At 47.5% G+C, this 26,876-nt stretch overlaps 1 protein-coding gene across 1 annotated transcript in view; it reads left to right on the forward strand.

Annotated features, from left to right (window-relative positions):
• The window catches only part of TAFA4 (TAFA chemokine like family member 4), a 129,334-nt gene that overhangs the window by 13,891 nt on the left and 88,567 nt on the right, over positions 1 to 26,876 (forward strand). Inside the window, exons 2-3 of the mRNA XM_081159650.1 lie at positions 1,098 to 1,262; positions 24,160 to 24,295. Of these exons, the coding sequence (XP_081015776.1) occupies positions 24,282 to 24,295 (14 nt within the window). The 5' untranslated portion in view covers positions 1,098 to 1,262; positions 24,160 to 24,281. The remainder of the gene's footprint in view (positions 1 to 1,097; positions 1,263 to 24,159; positions 24,296 to 26,876) is intronic.

The following is a 26,876-nucleotide window of genomic DNA, read 5'->3' on the forward strand; positions in this document are numbered from 1 at the left end:
TATTAAATATTTTTTTTTCTTTTCCTCTAACTGGTTGAAGCAGTTACAGGCCAAAGGAGCCCATGAACTGAGGGCCTCCTGGGTGCAAACACTGAGGCAGGCTCTGGGCTCCCATTCTTGCCGAGAGGTATTTTGAAGGTCTACTCATGATGGAGGAGAAACGGGGCCCTGTGTATTTGTAGGTACCGCTTACTTTAAAGAATATACAAATAGAGTTGTAATTTGAAAGCACTGATTAAAGGTTGCTTGTGGAAAACCTGCTTTTAAAGCAAATGGTGTTTATAATTCTGGAATTTTGATTATATTTCATGATGATGCACCCAGCCATTAGAGCGTCACCCTCCCATTCTTTCCTTGGAAGGCAGCTTCAGCGTGGACTGAGTGGGGGTGATGGAGGCAGGCTGAAGACGGGTGGGACTCCCGTGTTGAAAATGCACTGGGCGGTAGGAGAAGCGGACGTGGTACGAGAGCAGGGTTTCCGGTGCCTCGATCTTCTCCCCGATGTCCTCTGAGGCCTCTCGCCATGTCACTCCTGTGACCGCACTGGCCATCCCTGGTTTCCTAGAACACCCCAAGCCCGTTCCTTCGCCAGCGGCTGCGTCCTTGGCGTGCCATTCCTTGGAGCACGGGGCCTCTGGTTGGTTGCTTTTCCTTTTTTCTTTTGGTTCCCTCCTTCTCACCCTAAAGTCTCAAGTGTTACCTTGAGTGTCTGTGGCCCTTACTACTCAGGGCGACAGGGACCTGGCCGCCTGTGAAGCATCGGCGGGGGTTTCCCGTTGCCGACTATGCGGAGATGCCTTGAGAACAGCAGCTCAGCGTATGCGTGAGTGTTGTCATCATTCTGGAGGCTCTGCCAGGAACCACGTTGCCCTCTGCCAACGTGTAGGGACCTTCCATAGGCTGGGCACTGGGGTGGAAACACAGGTGTGGAACTCAGAGTTTGGGCTTCCGCCTTTGTTGTATGATCCCAGGGAAAATACCATCATTTCTCTGGACTTTCACTCGCCCTCATTGACATCCAGGGTGGAAGGCTCTGATTCTGCTCTTGGGTTTGGATGAGATGGAAACGCCCATTGTTTTATAATTAAATTTCACAGAAAACAAAACCTGGAAACTCAAACCATGAACACCGCAGCCTCATGATCAGTGCTGTTGATGTATTGTCTCCACCTGAAGTCTGCTATGCTCGTGTGATGAGGAAGCTTGTGCTAACCGACCTGTCCAAGGAGAAGCATCCAGTCTGAGAAGAAACAGGTTTAATGGTGAGTGTGACCCTACAGGATGCTGAAGGGGAAACTCCTGAGGTGATGGAAGGCACCATGTTGGAGAATCTGCCTTTCTTTCATTTATTTAATCTTTGATGGTCATCTGTACAAAATGGATAAATACGGTTCCGGGCGGTGGGAGAGATGCTAGTTACCTGTGTACTCTCTGTCCCCCTTCCTTTGTGATGGAATCCTGGCTTTTAGCCAAGCACATGCTGCACAGAACCTGGACTGTTTTCTAGCCCCTCTTGCCCTATGGTGGCCACACAGGCCTTCCACCCTGTGTGTCAATGAGGATGGGTGAAAGTCCAGAGAAATGATGGTATTTTCCCTGGGATCATACAACATAGAAGTGTTGGGTAGTATTTCTGGGGAGTCTTCCTAGAATTGAGGGTGGAGCCCTTTCTGCATCTCTTAAGTCCTGGAATGTGATTTAATAGTTGGTGCTTAAGCAACCAATGTATTGGACTATGAGGTATCCCTGAGAACCAAAGGCAGATGGGAAGAAGGCAGAGCCGAAAGATGGAAGCAGCCTGAGGCCCCGACGATTGCGTGGAGCTGAAGTAGCTTTCTTGGCCTGCCTACCACTAGACTTAATTTTTGTAGAAGAGCAAGCCAATTTGTGTTGACACCTTTATTTGTGTAGGTCATTGTTACATGCAGTGAGATGAAATGATACAGGTGGAATGCAGTGACAAATGAGGTTAGGACTCTACCCTTAATGGGTTCATAATGCAGTAGAAGGATTTATAGTCTGTAAATCTGGGATGCTCTTTTGAGTTATGTGTAGACATAGCTTTAGTTCTGGATAAACCGGAGTGATGGTAAGCAAACTCCACAACAGATTTGGAATTGGAGATATGAATATTGCACAGATAGATACTGAGAGCCATTCCTGGGGAGGCTCAGACAGAGGTACTCTGTGGTTCAGGGGCAAGAAGTGAAGAAAACTGCCAAGGTTAGTAAAAGCCATCTGAGAAGCCTTCAAATTGCCAGTATTGAAGTTAGTTACAACTTATTCTCAAATAAATTGAAGTCTTATTTGTTTGATGTGTTTTGACAGGAAATGTATATTTATTGCCTGAAATGACCCCAATTGCTGAGCTCTGAACCACAGTGTTTCATAAATGATTAACATTAGACAGAACCAGTAGAAACCTCCCAGCTGCTCTTAACAGCCTTCCACAAGAAAGAATTTCTTACAATTGCAATGTATTTACCCTATTTCCAAAAGTGCACATTTTCCCTGGTAGGTTTTGAACTTGTCTGTCAAAAATAGCTATTGCTTTTAAAGATAGAGAAATAGTTACTTAAAATCTAAGGCGATGAAGAGATAACAGCATATCTTGGTCAATTTAATATTTATTGAATGAGAATAGAACTTTATCTTATAAGTTCCTTCCTTCCTCCATATATTTCTAAAGTGCCTATTTTACATAAAGTGGTGGACTGAGTAAGATTCTTGATTCTAATATGGATTTCATATTCAGTGAGCTTTCTGTCAAGTAAGGGAGATTCAGCTACAATGGATAGAGGAGGAAGGATATTCCATGTGGAGGAAATAAGCCTATTGAAAGTTCAGAGGTGGGGAAATTCATCTTCCATCCCCACTGGACAGTTAAACTTTCTTATCAGCCAGTTAGCACCCCAATTATTTTCTACTGGTACATTTCCAACAATAGCCTAAATGTTTATACATTAAAGACACACTGGTGATATAAACAAACAGAAAAAACACAGGTTTGGCTGCCTGCTGCAATGAAAGTCAAACTTGTGAGGCAGGTGCTGGTGCAAAAGGAAAGAGGTTTATTCAGGAGCCACAAGACTTGGGAGAATGGTGGTCTCAAAGACCTTCTCCCCTTTCTGCTCAAGCCCACAGTTCTTATAGGGATAGGGAGGGGAGGGCTTTTTTTCTGTCCAATTATATTGCTGGTTTTCGGTGTACCTGGGTCCTGCCCATTCATTCTAGCTTTTGGCTGCTCAGTATAAGAACCTCTTTGGTGCCATCTTTGCCAATGGGGGAGACTCCCGGGGCCCCCAACTGACTGTCTACAGTAACAGTAGCTTGAAAACAGAATAGGTTTCTACAATTGGTTGACTTTTAAGCAAGACCCAACCTGAGGGCAGAACAAACATTCCAGAAAAAAATGGATAATTTTACAATGTGACACAAGGAATGCAGTCATGATGCTTGCTTGTGATGGTCCGTGATTGTGTTGCCTCTTGTGGAAGGACCTTCTGATCAAGCTGAGATGCCAGTGGGCCATAATGCAGAGTTTGGACACACTGTGAGCTTTGTAAAGTAAGAATTTGCTGCCAAGGAGCTAATCATGGTGGGTATTTGAGAACAGCCTCTCAGTGAGACAGGATTAGAAGAGTAAGGTGATTTTATAACAAGACAGAATTTATCTACTAGAGCTGCTCAGCAAACTTTTCCTGTAAATGGCCATGTGGTAAATATTTTAGGCTTAGTGGACCACATAGTCTCGGTTAGAACCACTCAGATCTGCTGTTGTCACGGAAAAGGGCCAGAGACAATACGTAAAGGAAAGAGCAGGGCTTTGTTCCAGCGATGTGTGATTTGTGGACATTGAAATGTGAATTTCATATAATTTTCATGTACCAAGAAATACTGTCTTTCTGATTTCCCCCAACCACTTAAAAATGTAAAACCGTTCTTAGGTTATGGGTGTGCAACAACAGGCAGTGGGCTGGATTGGTCCCTGGGTGTGGCGTATCCACTGTGGTCGAGAATAAAAGCCCCTGAGTCCCTTCCACAGCTGAGGCATACACTGCCCCATCAGCTGGTGATTTCCAAATTTCATTTCCACACCGTCTCTATGCTTTCCCCCATTTTTTCCACACTTATGTTGAAATATGTTTATATGAAAACTTATATTCAGTCTCATCTTAAACAATACGTGTGAAATAGTAAATTTAATGTCCTGATTAATAAAATATAGGCTAAATGCATCACTACTTAACCTTCAAAACTATTAATTACCAAAATGAAAACATACAACTTTGTACATAAAATCATAGAATGTATCATCCTGAGTCAGTACCTTTAGTTAATTTTTAAAATTTGAGATCTAACTTATAATAAAGTACCCAAATTAACCATTAGAGCTTAATGACTTTACACATGCATGACTCCACTACTCAGACAGATTGCAGACTCTCCAGCATCCAGGTGGGTGCCTTGGACCCCCCTCCTCGTTGTAGCACCTTTCTCAGGGACCACGCGTCTAACTCCTCCAGCAGAGCTTAATTTTCTCCCTTTACACCTTTGTAGAAGTGGAGGCACACTGCTTGCAAGCTTCCCCTGTGGGTTGGGTCAGCACTGAGCTGCTGAACACAGCCGTTCTTCATTGCTGTGCTGTACTTCATTGTACCCACAGGACCCTTATCCTTTTAGTGTGAACATTCGGGGTTGTCCAGGTCTTGGCTGCCAGGCGTGGTCTCATTCATGTTTTTGGTAGACATACATATTCCTTTCTGTTGGACATTTGTGTTTTTCTTAGACTGAGGCCTTGAGCCTGGGCTGTTTCTTGCCAGAATTGTTAAATAATAAAAATAAAATATACTTAACACTTACTTAGTGCTTATCATGTGTCAAGCACTATTCCAAATCTTGTGGCTGTATTAGCTCGTCTAATTGGGATTACTATTTTCATTGTACAGATGAGGAAACTGAGGGAGTGTGAGGAAGCATTTTGCCTGTCACACAGGTAGCGACTCGTAGAGTTTACATTTCTTTGTCTCTCTTGGTCTTTCTGTCTCTGTCTCTAGTTGAGACTGCCTTTCAAATGCTGATGAGATTAGTAACGTTGATTTCTCCAAATGCTTACCATTTTCTAGGACCTCATGCTGGAGCAGCCCACGATTGGAGCTGCAATTTGAACCTAGGCAGCCTGGCTCCAAAGTGCTCTGCTCTTAACTATTCTGCTAAATAAAACAAGCTTTGTCCTGGCCTTTGCTGCCCCAGCTGGCGGCGCGACCTTCCCGAGCCTTCTACTCTCCCTGATAGCCAGCGTTGGTTTGCAGCAGCTTTGGGCCACCAGGAGGAGGCGGAACTGGGTCGCCTTTAGAAAATTGGGTTCTGGAGTCACTTATCTTGGCTTCAGCCCTAACTGTCTGTACAACCCTGGGCGAATAATATGAGCTCTTTCAGGTGTGCTCATCTGTGGAGAGAAAATACCAGGTCAGAATTAGGTGGGGAATGTTGTATGGCACACAACGCAGTGCTCGACCACAGGAAGTTGTGGTTAGGTATAAGCAGCCATTGTATTTGTTACTTATTTTGTTGGTTGTTACTCAAAATGAGTGTTATTAAGGCCATTTAAATGAATCACTAAGCACTTCAAACTCGTCCCATGTGAATTCCTCTAGGGCAGACGATTCCTTAATAAGCCCAAGCGCGGGTCTCTGAGTACAGTCTGGCAGGGGAGATATTTTGGGGCAGGGTTCCTTCTCTAAGGGCCTTTAGTCTTGCCTTTCCCATGAGCCTCCTGCGTTAGGAACCTGTGTAAATACCGGGAACCCCCAATGTGAGATCCACAGTGGTTTAACACCCAACCAGAGGAAAACATGAGAACCCAGAGGCTTTTCCTTTGACTTTGTTCATCTCTGGTGGTTTCCTGAAGCCCAAAGCAGGTATTCCTAGTACTCTCCGATTTTTAGGCTCTAACAGAAGAACAGCTGAGTTTGATCTCCTGGGGCTGAAAAGAGTAGCCACGAATCCGGGAGCCCTCGAGTAGGAGCCAGCAGCACCTTGGTCCTCCCGGTTCCCAGCTGAACCCCGTGTTCGTTCTGAGTGCAGAGCACGCACACCAGGAAGAGTGGATGAAGGGCATGCTGCTTGCTTGCTGGTCCCAAATGCTTTGAAAATGCAGCGGGATGGTGAGGTGGGAAGCCAGGGGTGTTCATTGTGCAGAAAAAGCCAACCACCTAGTGTAGTGTTACTCATCCCACTTCCCATGAATGCTACTGTTTTGCATTTGATTAGTGCCCAGTAGTTAGCCAGGCATCAAACACTCGGGCTGTGCCCTTGATCAGGGCAGTCGCGCCCCCTTTCTTTTGATGTGCCACTCTGTCCGCACATAAAAAGCCAGCGTCCCTGGGACTGCTGTCGGTGGGAGGGGATTGAGGCCCCCAGGTCTTCCCCCAGGTTTCCTGATTAGAGGGGCCCTGGCGGGTGAGAAAGGGAAGTGGCTCATCTCTTGAGGAGAGGGCCTGGACGTGGGAAGCCGACAACGGGAGAGGATGGGATGGGGTGCGGGGAGCATTCTGTGGGCGCAGACCCAAAGGACCACGGAGCGTCGGGGACTCGCTCCAGCAGGGCAGACAAACGTTGGTCCAAGGGTCTCAGGGGAGGAGGTGATGCCTCCAGGGCGCGTTGGAGAATGGAGAGGACCACACAGGCTGGGGCGGGCCCCCCTCCCCCGCCAAGCCTCGCCTGGTAACGCGCTGGCTGCTGGTAGGGATGGAGCCTAGTGGCACCTCTGGCCGCCACCCAGCGCCACCCGCCTGGAAGCTCTGTGTGCTTCATTTTACTGCTAACCCTCCCCTGACACGCGGACATAAATTAAGCAACCTTCCCTCTCGGTGTCCTACCTTCTATTCCCAGATTACAAGTGAACTTGTATTTTTGTGTCTTTTCTGTTTATTGGTTTCCTGGTTTATTTATAAGCCATTTAGTGGCTGGTGGTGTTCAGCACATATTTGTTGAACAAATAATTAGTTTTTGGGATTCTGCTATGTTGGAGGCATGCTCTCTATTAGGGGGTCCCTCTCTGAAGGTCTGGCTTCCAGTTCTGGTTTGGGGTGAATGTGCATGTGCATGTGTGTGCATATGTACAAGTGTACATATGTATGTGTGTGCTCGTGTTTGTGTGGCTTTGTGTGTGCATGTGCATATGTATGTGTGACATTGTGTGCATGTGTTTATGTGTATGCATGTGCATGCGTGTATGTGAGTGTGTATATATGTCTCTGTGTGTGGCTTTGTGTGCACATGTGTGAGAGCTTGTGTGTGTGTGTGTGTGTGTGTGTGGCCTTAGGCAAACCACTTAGCCTCTGCCCTAGCTTCTGTTCCTCCATCTGTAGAGCAGGGTAGACTACACCCCTCCTCTTGGGTGGCTGTGAGGTATAAGGGACCCAGCATGGGGACCTCGTCCAGCACAGTGCCTGACATGCAATGTCTCTGTTAGTGTCCCTCTCTCTTTACCCTCGCAACCAAAGTCCATGGGGAATGTAAATCTTTTAAAAAAGAACATTAGGCTCTAATTGGACGGCGCCTTTTAATTGTTGATGTTTTGTCTTTGTCTTGAGAATATGACAGAGACAGAGGAAAGCAGTTGAGGAATCTCCAGATGCGCCTTCCAGAGGGAAAACGGATGATGGAGGGTTAATTTTTACGGTTTGCACTATCGATTGGCGTGGCGTAATTGCTCTTCTCTTGAACACTGGCCTTGTCTTCACTTCAGCAGCAAGCTGCTCCGAATGTGACCAGGGCCTTTACCGTGTTGGGGCTACAGTTATTGAAATGTGAATTCAGCAGATGAGAAAGACAGTGTCTGACCCTCTTGCTGGGAATGTGAAATTAAAATGGACAAATATTTCAGACAAAATCTATCCTCAATTTATTTTTACATGCTTAGTAATTTAATAGGAAGTAAGAGTTGATATTTATCAAGCAATTAAGTGTGAAGCCTTGTGTCACCCTTTTAATGACTCTTTTTTAGGACAAACCTATGAGGTTGGGACAGTGGGATCTGATTGTACATGGGACTTGGTGCTGAATTAAGTGTGTAAAAGAAAAATTATTGTAGTCAGAATTATTCCCTGAAAAATCCCATAAAATACTTGTGTGCACAACCCTGTAGAAGAAATCTTATCCCTAGTGTCTGAGAATTGCTGAGCTGCTCCAGAGGAAGGAACAAAGGAGCGTTTACATGCACGAGCCCAGCATTCAGATTTGTTGAGTAAATGAATGTTGAATGAATTCTGCTGATAATTAACCAGTTGTATAGAGTGGGTGATAGATTGAGAATTCTTAAGTATTCCTCTGGCTTCTAGTGTTGCTCACTTCTCTTTTAATATTAAGCCTCTTTAACCTAAATCTATCCCACCAGAGTTGTTACTGTGAGGTTTAAATGCTATTGTGGGGACACACCTGACCCTGGTTACATTCTAAAGTGAGTTTGTGTATTAAATGTGCCTCTAATGACTGTAATATTAGTGGCCTCGTTTCTATAGCGGAGAAGCTGGAGTGTGCTGACTGGCTAAGGTCACTGTCAGAGATGGACACTAGGGTGGCCATGCACGATCCCCACCTCCTAGAGTTTATACCTTTGTGAAATTGTCTGCGCTTGAGTGTGGGCGGAACCCGCCTGCTTCTGGCCAGTGGAATGCAGCAAAGGCGATGGGATGTCGTGTGAGCGCTTCCTTATGTGAACACTACTTGCCAGAGGCTTGCTCTAGGGGCTCTTCTCGATGGCATGGAAACTTAAGTGGGCATGTTGGGGAACTGGATGTGGCACGAAATACAGGTGACCTCTAGAAACTGGGCAGCTCTGCTGAGAGCCAGCGCAATCCCCTGGAGCTCTCAGTGCTGCCACCACAAGGATGAAGGTCTGAATGCCGCCAATAACCATGCCCGTGGGGAAGTGGATTCTACCCCAGTCCAACCTCCGGGTGAGAACCCAGCCCTGGCTGTCACCTTGATTGCAGCCCCATGTGACCCTAAGTAGAGCACCCAGCTAAGCCGTGTCCAGACTCTTGGCTCGCAGAAACTGTAGATAATAAATGCCTGCTGTTTGGAGTCATAGTAATCTGTTGTGCAGCAGGAGACATCTAAGATAGTCACACAAATAGTGAGTGTCCGGACTTGAACCCAGCCCCATCTGACGGTGGACGCTAGGTCCTTAGCAGATCTGGAAGGACCTTAAAGGCCACCTAGTCCAGCAGCCTTTTGGTGGATGCCCGGATCTTCCCCAATATCCCTGGCTTGGCGGCAGCCAGCTCCTCGCCACCCTCCAGGCTGGGAGTTCACTGTCCTTTGAAGCATTTGCTTTCCATTTGGGCAGCTTCCTGCTTCTTCGACTGGCTGGTTCATGTCCTTACCCAGTAGAAGTGCTTCCTAAAGGCCACCTCAGTGCCAGGCACTGTGTTGGTGCTGGGCAGTGAACCCAGTGGCCAGGGGTCCTGCCCTGTGGAAGTGACATTGTCATAGTTATAAAAACTTATTTCTACATGGCCATGAATTTTATTTTACTGTAATTTCTCTAAGTTCTAGTTCTGCCCAGTGGGCTCCAAAGAATATTTCTAGTCTCTTTGCACAAGACAGCACTTTCAGCTGTAAACACGGTTGTCATTTTGTCCCCCGAGTCTCCTCTCCAGGGCTGTACCCTCCCAGTTACTTCCAAATTTGGCATATGGCTTTGTCTAGACTTGTGCAGCCTAGGACAGTAGACACGAGCAGCTACATAAGTTTAAATTGATTAGAATGAAAAAAACTAGAAACTCAGCTCCTCGGCCCTACTGGTCGCACGTGAGGCGCTCAGCAGCCATGTGTGGGAGTGACTACTGCACTGGGCACACTGAACGGCTTGCCATGGCGCGCAGGTCCTTGGGCCACGGGCTGGGGCTGGGCCAGCATCCTGGCCACACATGCTGAACGGACCCTGGTGTGTCCGTGTCGTCCTTAAGTTGAGCTGAGCACGAAACATCTTTCATTCTGGCCCAACTATTTCAGGGCATAACTGAACAATCCCTTCTAGTTTTAATAATATACTTTTATTAATTAAACATAAAATCAACATAACAGTTCTGGCAGCCATACTTTATCCCTTCTTTTAAATTCAAAGACAGTGAAGATGTTTACAAGCAACCTTTCTCCGTGGGCCACCAGAGGGCGGTGTCGCGTCATCCTGCCCTTGTCCACTCATGTTTACAGACCTAATACTTTGCATTTATCTCTAGAGAATTCAGTCTTGTTAACTTGGATTTGGTCCCTTCATTGGAATTTTTCCAATTTTGCTTCTGACATTTCAGAATCATTTTCCTTCCTAGCTTCAGGTCATCCCCAAATTTGAGTGGAATGCTGGCAACATCAGCATCCAAATTACTGATACAAAGATGAACAGGCGGGGCTCGGGTGGAGCCGAGTTCGTACCACTAGAAGCTACACTCTAACTGACAGAGACAAAATTAATCAGTACTTTGGAAGGAAAACTTTTACTGGGTTTTCAGCCCACTTATTTTCATCATGTCTTGCTGATATTTCTATATTTTGTGAAATTCTAGAATATAGAAATTTTAGAATATCTTGCTAAATTCCAGATTTTATGAGCATAATGTTCCACTTCAGTGAGCATGAAAAAAGGGAATGAGCATTGCCTGGTACAAATTATTTAGTGATTTTGTGCTGATTCCAAGCGTTCTTTGCTGCCCCATGTTAGTCATGGTATTCTTGGGTGTTTTTGTGACATTGGCAGTGGCTCACTGATCTGTGAGGGGCAAAACCTCTATTTCCACCCCTTCCATTTGCTGTTACATCTATTCTCTAGGATTTTTCAGCGTTTGCTAACAATGTTCTTGCCACCGCACACCTCGGGTCATCAGGAGCAGCGGGTTTGCCTCATCGGGGCTGAGCCTCCTGCTCATTTAGAGGCCACCGCTCTGGCAGCCGCAGCACCGGTTGGGGACCTCAGGTCCCATTCAGCAGCATCTCCCTGACTCTCTGGAAAGCGCCTCATCCCTCTGGACAGAGCAGAGTCACAGCCTGGAGGCTGAGTGGTTCCGCTTGCTGTCACCTTAGCATCACCACCCTCTCTGAGCAGGAGACCTCTGTCTTCCTGTGGTTCTCCTTGCCCTGAGCATAACAAAAATAGCCCTTTGTAGTTCTGCGCACTTTCTGCTGGGCTCAGCTCATTCCAGCCTTTGCCTTCCTGACGCTGGCGTCAGAAGCTGGAAAATTCTTCATGTGAGGATCGAGGCCTCTCCAAAGCCAGAGAGAAAGCTGCTACGCTGACAGTGACATTGGTGCATACCTTGGCCTCCACCTTCTATTCGGACCGCGAGCATCAATTTCTTTGACTACTTTGGGTATCAGAGGAGGATCCGTTCCTCTCTTTGTCTTGCCTTTTTTCCTCTCTCTGAGCTGAAACCAGCTTTAGCTGTCAAGGTCGGTGTAATGCACCGTGGAATCGGGTTTTCAAATGGCAGTGCCTCTGAACAAGGGGCAGTGCCCCTCACAGGCTGCTCGCAACTCCTTGGAAACACCAGGGCCAGGGCCAGGGCCAGGGCCAGGGCCAGGGCCAGGGGAAGCCAGCTGTGTGGGAAACATGGTTTAGCAGAGCCCTGGAGCTTGTGGTGGAGAGCACTCGGAGCCAGACCCCTGCTGGTTCAAAGCCCAGCTTCCCTGCTCATCAGCTTTATGACCTTGGCCAAATTGTTACCTTGGGTGTTTGAATTTTCACTGAGGAGCTCCCACCTCTGAAGGCTGTTGCAGGAGGAATGACTTAATGCTTGTAACAAGTGTTCAGCATAGTATTTAGCACATAGTTAATGCTAAATTAAAGCTCTCTAATCACTACGATTATTATTTGCATACCCAGTCCCTCAGGGCTAAAAGGCCCCAGATAATTGAAACTAAGGGGCAGTCAGCTGGCAAGATCATCAATTCTGATGCCCAGGGAGGGACATGTGAAATCAATACCTGCTTTTCTGTTACGCCAATCAATGTATCATTGTCCAGGACGTGAGAGCGGGACGGAGCTGCAGAACTAGCTGGACTGTTTTAGGAAGGACACTTGGTTTTTGGTGGAGCCGCTCCCTGCTCCATCCCCGGCCTGCTGTGCACACAGAGCATCATTTCAGCTCACGTGTAGCTATTCCCACTGCCCCCCAGCTCTTCCTCTGACGTGGAGTTACACTGTGGTTCACTTTTGTTTTGCCCTTTCCAAATGCCCCAGGACTGCAGGCAGGTGGGGGTTTTTACTTTGGTTCAAGCCCTGTTAACACTGTGAATCTCCAAGTTCAATCATCTGTGGACAAAAATGTGGTACCAGAGGAAAAAAAGGCAAGAAATACTTTGGTTTCGTTAGAAGTTGTCCTGAAGAGAGGGCCTTGTGTATTGGACAGAGCCCATCACCACCTGAAAACATTCCACATTCCGCTCACTCCCTGACTGATGAGAGCTGATCATACTGAATACCCCCCCCCCGGGGGGACAGCACTCCTCATGCTACAGCTGGCGTCTGTGGACCTCAGGACCTTTGCACGTGTTCCCTCTTTTAAAAGCTCTTCCTGCACGTGTCCCAGCTGGCCCTTTCTCCTCACTCAGGCTCCAGCTTAGAGCAGTACTTCCTGGCGACCTTGCTGAGTTATCCTCTCTCTCTCTTCTCTGTCTTCATCCCTCTTTCTCCTAGTGTCTTTATCAACATCTGGATACTGACCCTGCAGATGGCTGCAGTCAGGGGTAGGCGGGCAGGGACCTCCCGTCCTGTGCACCGCTGTGTCCCGGTGCCTGCAGGCAGTGCCTAGCACACAGCTGGGGCTCAGGAATATTTGGTGAGTGAATGAATTTTAAAATTCAGGGGAAGCTACTCTAGAAGAGAAAAGCTTACATTCCTCGTTTGCCCTGGGTAGCAGATACCTGTGGTTCCTCGGGGCATAGCTCTCAGTCCCTCACAGCTGCAAGGGGCCGTTCTGAGCGAGTCCCGGGGTGAGTCTGTGGGGAGCTGAGGACTAGAGCAGGAGGCACCAGCGCGACGGGCCCACGTTCTGTCCCTGGTGTCGGCCAAGCGTCGTCCACCTCTGACGCCGTGCTGTGCGGGCAAAGGCAGCCGGGGCCCGGGGTTCTTGCTTCGCTGGAAACCTGGTGGATAAATGCTTCCCCTCCTCTCCTTTGGTGGACAGTCTGTGAGCCCTTCTCTGCTTCCCTTGGGAGGCCCTGGTGGAGTGCCATGGCCCCTGCTGCCTGGCTCACGTCAGAGGCCTCAGTCAGGCCCCTGGCATCCTGGTCTCTGGCCCTGGGCCCCGTTCGTGGTGGTCGCTTCATTCATTGTTGCCTGCCCCCTGTCAGCCTGCAGGGGCACGTGCTATGCATTGGGAGACCCTTTGGAGCCTCTCTCTTTATTGATGGTTGCCTGCCTCTGTATTTTATCTTTTTCAGGATGACAGGGGTCCCTTTGCCCTTGGACCTCTGACACCTGCTATCCTCAAGATCTTTGAAAGCCATGTCCCTTTTCTTACGGAGCCGTTGCTGGCCTCCCACACCTGCACTTCTCTCTTGCAGACACATCCCGGACTTTGTCTTGCAATTGCTTCCCAGGCAATGAGCATTTACAGCCCTGGCCTCAGGTTGCGGGAACTTTCCGAGGTGCTTGCTTTGAAATAGGCTTCCTGAAGGACCTCTGTGGGGAAATGGAGGCCGTTTCTTCACGTGTGAGTTGGAATACATTACAAATAGTGGCTTCGAACATCAAACGGTGCTTTCTATGCAGGGAAAATTGTGTTTTTTCTTTAACCTTCCCCAAATGGTTCTGCAGCTATTTCTGGTGCTCCTGTGATTGGTTTGTGCCTTACACAGAAGCCGTCGCATCATCTGTCAGTTTTCTTTCCGCGGCCTGTGTCAGAGCCACAGAATTGATGGGCGAGAGGGGCAGAGGGAGAAGGTGGCTGTGACATTGCCCGCGAAGGCGACTTAGCGTGTGACTCCTTTAACTTCTTCTGTGCCACAGTGGGCCCTGTAGGTGAAGCTAGTGGGTCCTGCCTCAGAAAAATGCTTTAACGCATAAAATGGAGTGTAGAGGGTGGCACAGGGAGCCAACTATCCCGAGACGGGCGGTCAGAGCCTGAAGACGCTGGGCCCCGGAGGAGCTGGGCTCCTGCGTCAACGCAGGGAGCAGACCCAGGAGCTGAACTGGTCCCTGCGAGGCTGAGGTACCAGCAGCAAACTTCACTGTGACGGAGACACCAGTGTTTCCAGTCCTGACCAGGTCACGGGGACTGCGGGGTGCCCCTGTGGCTTGTCGCCGACATTTATAATTGAAGGAAATTATGAGTTTCCAATAGAGGGTGCTGAAAAGAAAGACGCCAGTGTTTTCTCGCCCCAGCGGCGGACTCCTGAGCGTGAGGGTCCCGGAGCCCGGGTTCGGAGCCCCTGTTCTCGGGGGGGTGGTGGCTTACGGCGGGGCCCAGGTGTGCCAGGCGGGACCCTCTGCTCAGCACCCGCCTCAGGAGAGATGCTCGGCCAGTGTTGGCTGAAGGAAGCGCTGCCGGCCCTGTGCCTGCGCTGTCACATGTCAGATGAATGTTAGCGGCGGGAGGGGCGATGCTGGGACATTATTCCTCGGGACCCTGTCTCTGCTCTGTTTTGGTTCCTTTCATCTAGTATAGAAATGGCCATTGATTGGGAGAAGCAACGATGTCTGAAATTACTTATTAGATTGAAAATACTTTGGAAAGTGATTTTACGGACTTGGTTGGTCGGGCTCCTGAGTAGGGGCTGTTTGCCGATGACTACTTGGCATGATGTGTGGCATTAATAAGCCCGTTTTCTGTTTTGACATCAGGTATTTGGGTCCAGTATGGTTCTCATACCCATATGCAAAAATATGTGCACAGGAGGTAAAAATATTGGAAGGGTAAGCCCCAAAGTCAAGATTATAACTAGAGGTTGCCCACACAAAGTGAACGAAGCAGGCATTGTCCGAAAAAGAGGCGGTGGGGGTGCAACAGAGGGCGGGCGAATGCCCGTTCTGAGCTGCGGAGAGGCCGTTCGGGCAGTGCCAGGAGGCAGGCCTGGAGCCCGGTCCGTGCCCAGCTCTGCCACGTGGGCAAGTCGCATGACTCCCCTGCATCCCAGTTCCCCCTCTGTGAGTGGGGATGACCGTGGCAGCTGCCTCCAAGCCTGCGGGCAGGGTTAAATACGCGAGGCACAGAAAACTCTTGGAACACGCCAGACATGTGCATGGACTCTGGAGGTGGCGGCGAGGTGCCGCTGGAATCATAACTGCTCGTATTAGCACAGGTGCGTTTCCAGGGGCCTTCCTGGTACCTGCCTCGTCGGGATGTCACAGGAGCCCACGTCGCTGTCTTAGAGTCTGTTTTTGTGATGAAGAGCTTGGGTCAGAGAAGGCTGGCAGTTTCCCCACTGGGTCAGGTGAAGTGTGGGGACAGAAGAGGACCACGCTTTGGGACGACCTACCTGCGTTGCAGGGTGTTCCGCTGCATTAGTTCATCGGCAAAGTGAGCTTTTGCTTTTCACTTCAGATGTCACAGAGGGAGAGGGCTGATCTGCAGGCACTGTGCTGTCCAGCGGAGACTCTGGCCCTCATGGAGCTTCACGTCCATGGGGAAGACCCACACGAGTGTAACAATGCAATTGTGAAAAGTCAAGAGAAAAAGACTAAAATTAAGAGATTTTAGTTAGTAATTAAGAGAGTTTCTTTGAGGAGCTGATGGTTGTCTTGAGATATGAAGATTGCACAGACATTAATTAGGTGATTAGAAGAATGCATCTGCCTCTGAACAATAGGAGTGGCATGTGCAAAGGCCCTGTGGCAGGGAGGTTATAAAGGACTAGAAGAAAGAGTTGGATAGCACTGGAATTTCTTTGTTTCTGCTCCCTCTGGCCCCAGTTATCACAAGTACTTTGGAATTGACTATACGGTAGGGTCCCCTTATCCCTGCCCATGGTCTGGAAATATTAAATGGAAATTCCAGAAGTAAACAATTCCTAAATTTTAAATTGCATGCTGTTCTGAGTAGTGGGATGAAATCTCGTGCAGTCCTGCTGCGCTCCGCCCGGGACGCGAGCCATTCCTCTGTCCAGCGTCTCCACGCTCTGTATGTTCCCCGTCAGCATTACTCACTTAGTGGCTGTCTTGGTTCTCAGATGGCTGTTGAGGTGTCACAGGGCTTGTGCTCAAGTCACCTTTATTTTACTTCATAACGGCCTCAAAGCGTAAGAGTGGTGATGCTGACAACTCAGATATGCCGGAGAGCGGTAGTGAAGTGCTTCCTCCAGGGAAAGGCACGCACCTGAAGGAAACGCACGGCATGTGCAGGGCTCAGGACTGTCCACGGTTTGGGCATCCTCTGGGGTCCGGGAACACGCACCCTGCAGTTAAGGGGAACGGCTGTGTTCACTGCTGTTTCCTCTGGAACAGCCTCAGCCCAGTTGTCTTGTTCATGCACGTTTCCTCGCCCGCCTGCCTCCCGCGCTAGGACGCGAGCCCCAGGACACCTGGGACCTCGCCCAGCCTCTGTGCAGCCCAGCACCCCACACGGGGCCTGGGGCAGAAGAGCTGATAAAGGTCACTTATTGAGGGAGCCGTGCGGTGGTGGCCAGTTGAACCCGGCGGCAGACGTGGGAGACGGTGCGCGGCTCTTCCGTGTGACTTCCCGTGTGGCGGAGCCCTTACCGGTGCCTCCCCCTCCCGCCTTCTCCGTGTGTGTGGTGGTTTCCTTCAGTGGCCCTTCCGCCTCCACCAAATCAAACTGGAACAAAACAAAGCCCCTCCCCCACATCAGCTCTTCCCCGTCGACAACAGACCACGAAACAAATGAACAAAAACAAAAGTAAAAAAAATCCCAAAGCGCCTCCACTCCTTTTACTCTTCTGAGTGTTGCCGCTTCTAGGAAGTTTTCCTGGGTTACAGTGGTCCTTGCTGATCTTACTCTCCTTGACATGATTAAAGGTCTTTGTTTTGTTTTTTTGTTTTTTTAAATATATCTTTATTGATTTCAGAGAGAGGAAGGGAGAGGGAGAGAGAGAGAGATAGAAACATCAATGATGAGAGAGTCATTGATCGGCTGCAGCCCACAACAAGGGCATGTGCCCTGACCGGGAATCGAACCCCGATCGCCTGGATCCTAGGTCGACGCTCAACCGCTGAGCCACGCCCGGCTGGGCAAGGTCTTTGTTTTTATTATTGCAAAAGACAGTGCCAAATATTATTGACCTACTTTCTTTGTTGCTCCGTGCATGTTTGTCTTCTCCTATTAGATTGTCACTTCTGGACAGACAGAAATTGGTCTTACTGACTTCCCCCGCATGTCTTGGTATAAAGCCAGTACCCGAATGCTTTCAGTATGTACAGGCTGAGTATTTCCAGTATCTTTAAATTGCCTGGGGAGTGTTGATAGATTGTAGCATCGACTTGTGCTACAGAAGTAACAGGGAAAGCCAACAATAGGCAATCCCTTTATGTTCCTGTGTTTATTATGTGTAGTATTCATATAAATAATTACCATTTCATTTAGAAGCAACGCATCTATTTTAACTTTTTAAATTCCGTTTAGTGTGATATTGTTATTTAATTATATAGTATCTTATGTTTATTTAAGGATAGGTTGTATTCTGTTTATAAATATGGCTTTATTAAAAAATTCAAACGTACTTATAATAAGAACATTATAATCAGTTAACATGTTAGTATTGTCAAAATACTCTTTTTTTGCCACAGGAGGGCACTGTTGTCAAACAAAAGATGATTTTAAGTTGAAAATTTAGTGAAGGTTTAAATTCAGCTTTTAGGAATCATTATCCCATTAATGGATTAAAATGGCCAGTGTTATCTGCAATGGGCATGGTCTTGTTATTTAATCCGGCTACAGCTGAATTTACTGTGTGTGCATGTCCGTGAGCTGTCCGTCATTAATAGCTGGGTCACACTGCGCTTTTCCTAAAATGCTCTGTGAGCTACAGCTGGAAGGTGGGCGTCTAGTTGAACTGTGTTAGTTCACGGGTGAGGAGTTTGGGGGAGCACTGCAGTTAAATGGGAGTGAAACCAGAGGCTACTTAACAGAACCTGTGTAACACCAGGATGTGCCGGGCATCATGTCAGAGATTATGGTCAGGAGAAATACGGCATCACTCCTCCCTCCAGGGGTGTGCTTGCGTCCTGGTTATTAGTGACCCCCATCCCCCCCTGTAATGATTAGAGCAGTAGATGTGCTGTTAATCCGTTTTTATGCACAACTTACTTTATTTTTTATGAATATTCTTTTTGTCTTTCAGTTTTATTTTGTATTAGTTTTAGGTGTACAGTTTAGTGGGAAGACAATTATATACTTTGCATAGTGTTCCCCTCGATATTTCCAGTATCCCAAAGGGGACTATACATAGTTATCACAATATTATTGACTATATTTCCTTTGCTGTACTTATACCCCCCTCACTTTTGAATATTCTTTATGTAGAAGTTAGGTCATCACATAAAAATTTTTTAGATAAATTTCAAGTGCTTGGCAACTTGTGGGAAGCCTCCAAAATATTATGTTGGTTATTTGTTATGTTAAATAAAATCCTTGAACACCGTGTTTTGATTATTCGACTAATGAGAAATGAGAGGAAAATTTCCAATTAAAACCTGGTCTAATTAAAAGAAATAAGCCTTCTGTAGTGAGGTTAATTGGGCCTTGAGAGACTTATGGCTAAATTGCCATTACCACCAGACCTGGGCAGTTTCCCTTGGACAGCAGTCTGTGGAGTCGCTCTGGATGTCCCTGAATTTGGTGAGTGCATTTTATTTTATGTGACTTGCTGTTTGCTTTCTCTCTTTTGTGTGTAGGCTCTCAATGAGCCATGAGCCATGATCATTCAGTAATGGTTGCTCTTGTACTTTCCATGGTCAGTGGAAGGCTAGGGTTTTTCATTAACAAAATGCACCGTTTGTCACACTTCCAATAGAAAGGAACATGTCACTTAGATTACTGTAGTTTTAGGGGTTTCTCAGTTCTTAAAGTGACAGGGTGAACCTTATAGAAACACAGCCCGCCTGTTCAATTATTCAGATCATTTCTGACTGGAAGAGCCATTTAAAAGAACTCTACCACTAATTCAGATGGGATAGTATTGGTAACACTTGAAATGCCATTTATAAAACTCCTTAATATTAATAGACACAGTTATCTTCTTTAATGGCTCATTTATAACATGCATGCAGTAGTAAATTCTTCATGGATGCTTTCAAGCAAGCAATAAAAGCCATTTATGATATGGATATACCATATTTTTGGCAGAGAAACTTGCCTGCTTTAAATATGATGGTGACCATGCTGTAAATGACAGAGCAATTCCATGAGTTAGGTGATGATTTTATGACAGATCAGCGAGGCACCAGCCGCATATCAGGGCTTGAGACACATCACGTATGCAGCACACTTTTAGGTATCAAAGGCTCCTTAGTTACGGTCTTATTTCAGGATAAGTTTGCTAAGAGAGGTTGTAGTGGGTTTTGCACACTTTCCTGGAAAAGCTGAAAATTTCCGGAAGACAATTCAATGTGGTCTGTGACTTCAGCAACTGGAAATGGACACATCTTTTCTCATTTCCGTCTGAAGAAATGATGAATTATTTTATGTAGCAACTTCCAGCTCAAGTTCCCATTGACTTTTGGATAACACATCACTTAGTGGGACCATCTCTTCTCCCCTTCGCACTCATAAAACTCTTTTCCACACCCCGAATGCAGGTTGCTAACTTCTGAAACATTTCTCACTTCTAGCATCATTGTCTTGACTGAGTAGAAATTAGTGTGGAGAAATGATTTACCACAGTGTCTAAACTCTTACGGGCATCAGCGGCCACATCATTAGCTGTCAGAATTATTCCTACTTGCGCCCTGAAGTCACCGGGCATCCCAGTGGGTCCCTCCCCGGGAGGTCAGATGAAGTGATGGTGAGTCTGGAAATAGCTAACTATTGGGATGGGACGGGCCCCCCGGGGGTGACGCAAGCCCGGCCTGGCGCTGCGGGAGGCCAGGCCGCAGGAGCAGCCCGAGGCCTGCGTGCTTTGCCAGGAGGCCCGAGTCTGCCTGGTCGCTCTTACAAAAGTGCTCCTGGACGAGTGTCAGGAAATGGGCCCGAGTGGGTGCGCGACCAGAGGCCTCCTCCTGTTTTGTTTCAATGCCGAATCCCTTCATTGAGCCCCGCTGCGTCCTGCTCCGCGGGTGGATTTTCACTGACGTCCCGCAGGACTCGGAAGCGCAGTCGCTCTCAGTCGGTGTGGAACCAGCAGCCTACGCCCAAGGTCTCTAGAAGTCTTGTTATTAATCCTTACATGAGGATACCTTTTCCATTGATTTTTTAGAGAGAGTGGAAGGGGGGGGAGAGAGAAAGAGAGAGAGAGGGGGAGGGGAGAGAGGGAGAGAGATCGATTGGCTGCCTCCCGCACTCACCCTCACCGGAGCTGAGGATTAAACCTGCAACCCAGGTACGTGCCCTTGACCAGGAATCGAACCCGCGACCCTTTGGTGCCTGGGCGGATGCTCTACCACGGAGCCGCACCAGCCAGAGCTCTAAAATTCTTGCTTGCTTGGTCTTAGTTTGGAAAATGACGTAAGCCTTTCATGAAGCTGCAGCAAGTCAGAAACACTGTTCCCACCATCTTTCCAGAGACGGCCAAACTCGCTTCGGGGTTAACATAAACATCTCAGGTTCCAAGCCAGGATCTGCCAGCAGATCACTCCAGGTGCCTGTACACATTTGTCCACAGACAGAAGCTGCTCCCACACAATCAGCGCCTTGAATTCCTGAAGAAAGACTTGTTTCCAGTCCGCTTACTAAAGCATGGGAAGGGACTTGGGAAGCAATTTCACAGTTGAGGTAGTAGGTACCCTGGTGCTGGATGGCTTGGGTCTGAGTCCTCCTCAGGCACTTGCTACCTGAGTGACCTTGGGCAGGGGACTGCGCTAGGCCCTGCTTTCCTCACCTGTATGTCAGGATATAAATAAATCCTACTTTTAAGTGAGTTAATATTTTAAGTGCTTAACACAGTGCTTGGCCCATAGTAGGCATGATCTACCTGCTTTTTAAATACAAACAAACCTTCTCTGGGGGCTTGGGTGAATGCTCGGAGAATGGAACTAACCAGGGCATTCCAACGACCAGCTCTCCTCGTTGCTGAGGATGGGTAATAAATGGTCATTTTAGAATATCTTAACGAACTGGAGACTTTTCAGCAAATATTTAATGTCTTATTGTGGTGTGATTTCCAGCTTAATGAAAAGTTGAAAGAACAGAAAAATAACTCTCATGTACCCTTAATCCAGATCCACCAGTTTCTTACATTTTGCTCATTTGTTTTCTCATTCATTCATTCATTCGTTCATTCATTCGTTCATTCATTTGTTCATTCATTCATTCACTTCATTCATTATTCTCTTCCTCCCTTCCCTTCCCCTTTCCTTCTATCTCTCTCTCTCTCTTTCTCAGAATTGTTTGAAAGCAAGTTGGAGACATTCAACCTTTTCTCTTACATATTTCAGGCAGCATCTTTAAATAAAAAGAGACATTTTCTTTCTTAACTACAGAATAATGATAAAAATCAGGAAACTTAATGTTGGCAAAAAACTAACCTACCATCTACATTTAGAAATTGTGAATTATCCCAATAATGCCCTTTACAGCTCTATCTGTGTGTTTGTACGTGTTTATGTTTGAGTGAATGTATGTGTTTGACTGTGCATGTTTGCATGTGTGCATGTGTGTGGTGTGCACAGTCCATTCCGAGAATAACTCTGTGTGTGTGTATTTATTTTTTGTCCAAGATCCAATGTAGGATCACAGTTGCATTTAGTTGTTATGTGTCTATCCTTCGTTTGGGACAATTCCTCACTTGTGTGTGTGTGTGTGTACGTATGCATGTACATATACATGCATGCATTCTTCATGTACACACATATTTATCATGACCTTGATACTTCTTAACAATACGGAGCAATTCCTTTGCAGAATGCTCTCAAATCTGAATTAGTCTGATTTTAACTCATAATTAGATCCAGGTTTAAGGTGGTTGTGTCTTACAGTTTTAAAAGGAACTTGGATATTTCATCATTGGGGGATTTCAGAATGACCAAGTGAGGAGAACTTGGTGCTGTACAGATTGACGCGTGGAGTGAGGTGCGTGCAGCAAGCTGACCTGAGGGGGGTTCTGAGGGTGCTTATCGGGGTAAACGACTGTATTCCAAATGGGTGGCCCGCTGAGGGCCTCGCCCCGCTGCGAGTGCAGGCAGGCAGATCAAGGCGAAGGGCAGGCAAAGTCTCCGCGTTCGCCCCAGAAGAAGCCCAGGCTGGGCGGGATTTGCCCTCATGTGCGGCGGGAACAGATCACACACCCGGGGACTCGGCCACTGCCCCGCATCTCAGGGCTGCTTGTGCCAGGAAACGTGAGTGGGCGCCCGCTCTTTTGTTGTAAAAGAGCGAGATCCCCCCACAATACCAGCAGCCGGCCCCCAAATGCTGAGTCCCTTTAGTTCCCCCGAGAAGCGCTGGGCACATTAACTAGTTTCTTCAGCCTGGATGTGGTCAGTGTCTCATCATTGAAAACATCAGATGCTTAAAAACAAATGGCTCTGGAAGCAGCCTGGTGGGAGGCGCGGTGCTGCTGCTGGGAGACAGCAGCGAGAAGCAATGCTTTTGGGTTCACGCACAGTCGGGTGGTTTGGGATGTGCTAGCATTTGGAAGTGACAAGAAAGAGAGTCCTTTTCTGTAAGTGTCGAGGGTCCACTCTGGGAAAATCTGACTGAATGAGCTACTGCTCAGCCTAGAATTAAACTCCTGGTTTCTCGTCTGGCATATGAACTATTAAATCATTTCTTTCCACCGATGAATCCATTTTTAATAAAGTGAAAAAAGAACCCCAGTGGCTCCTTTTGTGTGAAGAGAACAAGATAAATATTAGCTAGGAAAGGTCAAATTGGTTTCCAATATGTGGGGAGTTCGTTAGGATAGGTTCGGATAAACTATACTGCACATTTCTTTCCAATCAGAAGGTCACGCTGTGCCTGTGGGTGGACATCAGGACAAACATACTTAATAAAGTTGCAGGATCGGAGAGATGCACATTTTCCAGTCGCTTCGAATACCTTATTTATACAGTTTTTAAAAGCTGCTTTCCTCTGGTTGAGCTCATCACTCAAGGCCCACTCTCTCCTGTAGCCCCCAAATTACAAGTCTGTTACTGAAAGTGTTCTCTAAGCAAACATGTAATCATTTCCAGGGACATCTAAAGAACAGAAGAATCTCCCTTGTGCTTTGGGGGATTTGTAGTGGGTTCAGCAGGATTCTAAAGTAAGTAGATTTGTTGCAAGAATAATTTTTATATTGCACTTGCAACTTTAATATCTCCTGACACACACTATTATTTGCTTTGGTCTCCGTGGGAGGGGTGTATTTAACTTAGAAATGGTGTAGTACACATTCCATTTTTGTTGTTGAGAAATCTTTGGTTTAGAATCATCTGAGTTCTTTTTGTACGAAGGTTTTTGCTGAGTAGAAAAGTCCTTTTAGGTCTGTGTGCTAAAGGGGCGTGCCGAGTGTCAATTATGGTATTAATAATGTTCTTTGTATTTTTTTATGGTGCTTTCCATTGGAACCACTTTTACCCTCTGCCTCCCATCAACACTTTTCAAGGAGCATCCATCTTCTGGTTTATGTTGCATAAAGCTAGGGCTTCAGATCTTCCTGCTGGCCTTTCCACTGCTCTGTGAGCCCGGGCAAATTGCAGAGCTCTTGGGAATGGACCACCCCTATTCCATTTTCACCCCTTGGTTAAGGAAATGAGGGAGTGGAATTTTGCATCAAGAATGGCATGGGAGCCTATTTCAGATTTTGAATGTCTTTGCTGTTGAGGGAACTTCTACTTTAAAATTGTATTCTGCTAACTGATATGTGGCGAGTTAATTAGTGCAGAATTCTGTATCCACCCCCCTCCCTACGTATTTTAGGACATTTCACAAATGTATGTGTGTTCGGCTGTCTCCCACTTGCCTGAAACTGCAGGCGTCACTGTAAAAACCATTATTTTGTTACTGGAAATTTGTATCATTTAAACGTTAAAATGCTAATGGCTTCCTGCTTTATTTTTTTTAATAGGTCTTCCCAAGCTAAGGTAATTTTTGGAACTGCAGAGATGGTTGGTCCTGGCTACAAATGGGAACTTGCAGTCATTCTGAAATGTATCCTGGAATAGTTGTGTTTCTCTGGAACCAAATCTTATGAAGTCTCCAAGGTAAAGTAATTGTAGCACATATTGAGAGATGGTATCTTTATGAAGCGCTAAGAATGTAGCAAAACGGAGTATCCTAGAGCTGATGATTCTTTATAAAAGCCTTCTTTTACATTTAACTTTTGGGAACTTGAGGAATTATAGTTTTTAAAATTTTAGTTCTCACTAAAATTATTTCAGTTTGTAAAGCAGTGTTTGGCTGTTCAGTAGGGCGAAATGTGAGGTTTTAAGGTAAATCAACTTTGTTTTACATTTGGACAAGAATGTTCAGGGTGGAGGAAACTGAGGCTGAAGTACAGATGTGGCAGGTTGGAAGTCCTTTTTGGGAGTCTGGGTTATTGAATGATATAAAGAATTATTGCTGAGTAGAGGCCCTCGGCCCCAAGCGCTTCTCCAGGGAATCACAGCTTTCCTAAGTCAGCGCTGTTCTGGGCCTGGGACCTGCAGCTACTCCCCGGGAGAGTCTTCCACGCAAGAAGGTGCGTCAGGGACCGTCGCCCGAGACTGGAATGGCTGCCCCGAGCCTTTGGATTTGGAGCTTGTTAGGATCTCGCCGGGGAGAAAGAACTGTTCTGCTGATGTGGGACAGAGGGACCTGAACTCGGGACTGGAACCCACACTGCAGGAGAGTCAGAGGTCGGGCTGCAGACGGCCTGGGGCTGGGGGGGCAAGGGGGGAAGGGTTTGCCAGCGCCGAGGGGAAGGGACCCTGAGAGCTGGCGGCATGGAGAGGGAACGGCCAACTCCACAGGTCCTGCCGGAGGCAGAGAAGGTGCAGGTGGGGAGGGGTCCCGCCTCTCCCTTCCACCCCCAGGGTGCAGCCAGCATCTCCTATGGGTTAACCCCGGGGGAGCCTGCTGATCCAGGAGCCACTCCGGGGGAGCAGAGAGAATGGACCTGAGGGCAAAACAGGCCCCGGCTGGGCTGGTGTTCAGGTTTGAACTTCTTTCCACGACGCTGTAATGAGCCTGGCGCGGGCTTTTCATACCTCAGAGGATGGGTCATCTGTTTCTCTCTCTCATTCTGCTCCTCTTTTAAAATTTATTTTTCAAGTACAGTTGATGTACAATGTGTTTCAGGTGCACAGCAGAGTGATTAGACATTTATATACCTTAGGAAGTAGCCACACGTGCTTGGGTCTTCTCTTGAGGATGACCCCTCAGCTGCACAAAGTAAATTAGGTGCTTGCCATATGCCACAGAGCCTTCTACTTGCAGATGGCCAGCAGTGGACGTTGGTGCTCAGCAGGGTCCCCTCAGGAATGAAGGGCTTATTCTCTCAACTGCTGGGAACCCTGCAGGAGATGGCCACCTTACCTAAGATGACCCCTCTCTTTAGAGCAGCGCATGTCCAGTCACTGACCAACATGGGATTGTAAAGGCCTGGCCCCTCTGCCTACTGTGGTCCATTGAGAAGCGGCTGCTCAGCTTTGGAGCTCTCCATAGGGTTATCTGAGGCCTTTCCTCCCTCTGTCCTGACTTCTTTCCTCCCTGTGCCTCTCCTGCCACAGCTGATGATCCCAGGAACACCCCTTAATAACCTCCTGCTCACCAATTTCCATCTCAGAGTAGGCTTCCCAGAGAACCCAACCTTTGGGACTCAGCAAATATACTCTTCAAATGTGGTAAAAACCATCCAGACAAGGTGAGGTGATGCGGGGACTGATGAACAGATAGAAGCTGAGTTTCACCCGTAGGTCAGGTGGGAGCGATCACCTGAAAGCCCCAATCTGAACTTGGAGATTCTAAACTGGATTGGGGCAGGGGAGCCATCCCGGTAAGCAGGGGAGTGTTCAGTGACACTCAGGGAGGGTGAACGGGTTAAGCCAACAGGAGGCCTGGACATCTGAAAATTGGACTGAGAACAAGAGGTGACCTGCTCCCGGGGTTTTGTCTCTGTGAGCTGAGATGGGGAAGGTGGGACAGTGCTGGGAGAAACTGAGGATCCTGCAGGCCTTCGAGGCAGAGAGCAGGGTTCCCTGTTGGTTTAGGAGGCTCCGGGTCGGCAAGGCAGGGCCCTTTTAGCACCTAGTTCTTCAAGGTGATCTTGTTGCGTCTGGCTGCTTTAAAGGTAGACTGAGTCTCAAATCAGTGAGCAAATATGACAGCTTTCCAATAAGATCTATTTGACTAAATTATGAGAGGCAGAGTGAGAGAGAGAGAGAGACAGAGACAGAGACAGAGAGAACTGACGGTGGAGTGGGTTCCTGGAGGAGTGTGTCACTGGCTCGGTCCCGGAGGCTGTGCTCCCTCTGCAAGGAATCAGGGTTATGGTTGAGGTGATGTGCACTGGCTGAGGTTTGTAGACCTGTCGTTCCTTCCAGGATGCCCTCAGGAACTTTGTCCCCAGTGTTACCTGAACACAAATCCAACCCCATGAGCCAGGTCTTGGTTGAGTTTATACATCTTGTATATGAAGAGTGAGTTTCTTGGGTCCACTAGCGGTGGAGCATGTGATCACAGACACCATGAGCCACGGGCCAGGCAGGACCTAATATTGCTAGAGTTACAAATGCCAAGCTCCTCGAATTTGCTTAAAAAAGTTAATTTAAAAAAAGAGCAGCCCGGCCGGGTGTGGCTCAGCAG

This window comes from Miniopterus schreibersii, assembly GCF_964146895.1.
Source record: "Miniopterus schreibersii genome assembly, chromosome: 15".
NCBI classification, from domain to species: Eukaryota; Metazoa; Chordata; class Mammalia; order Chiroptera; family Miniopteridae; genus Miniopterus; species Miniopterus schreibersii.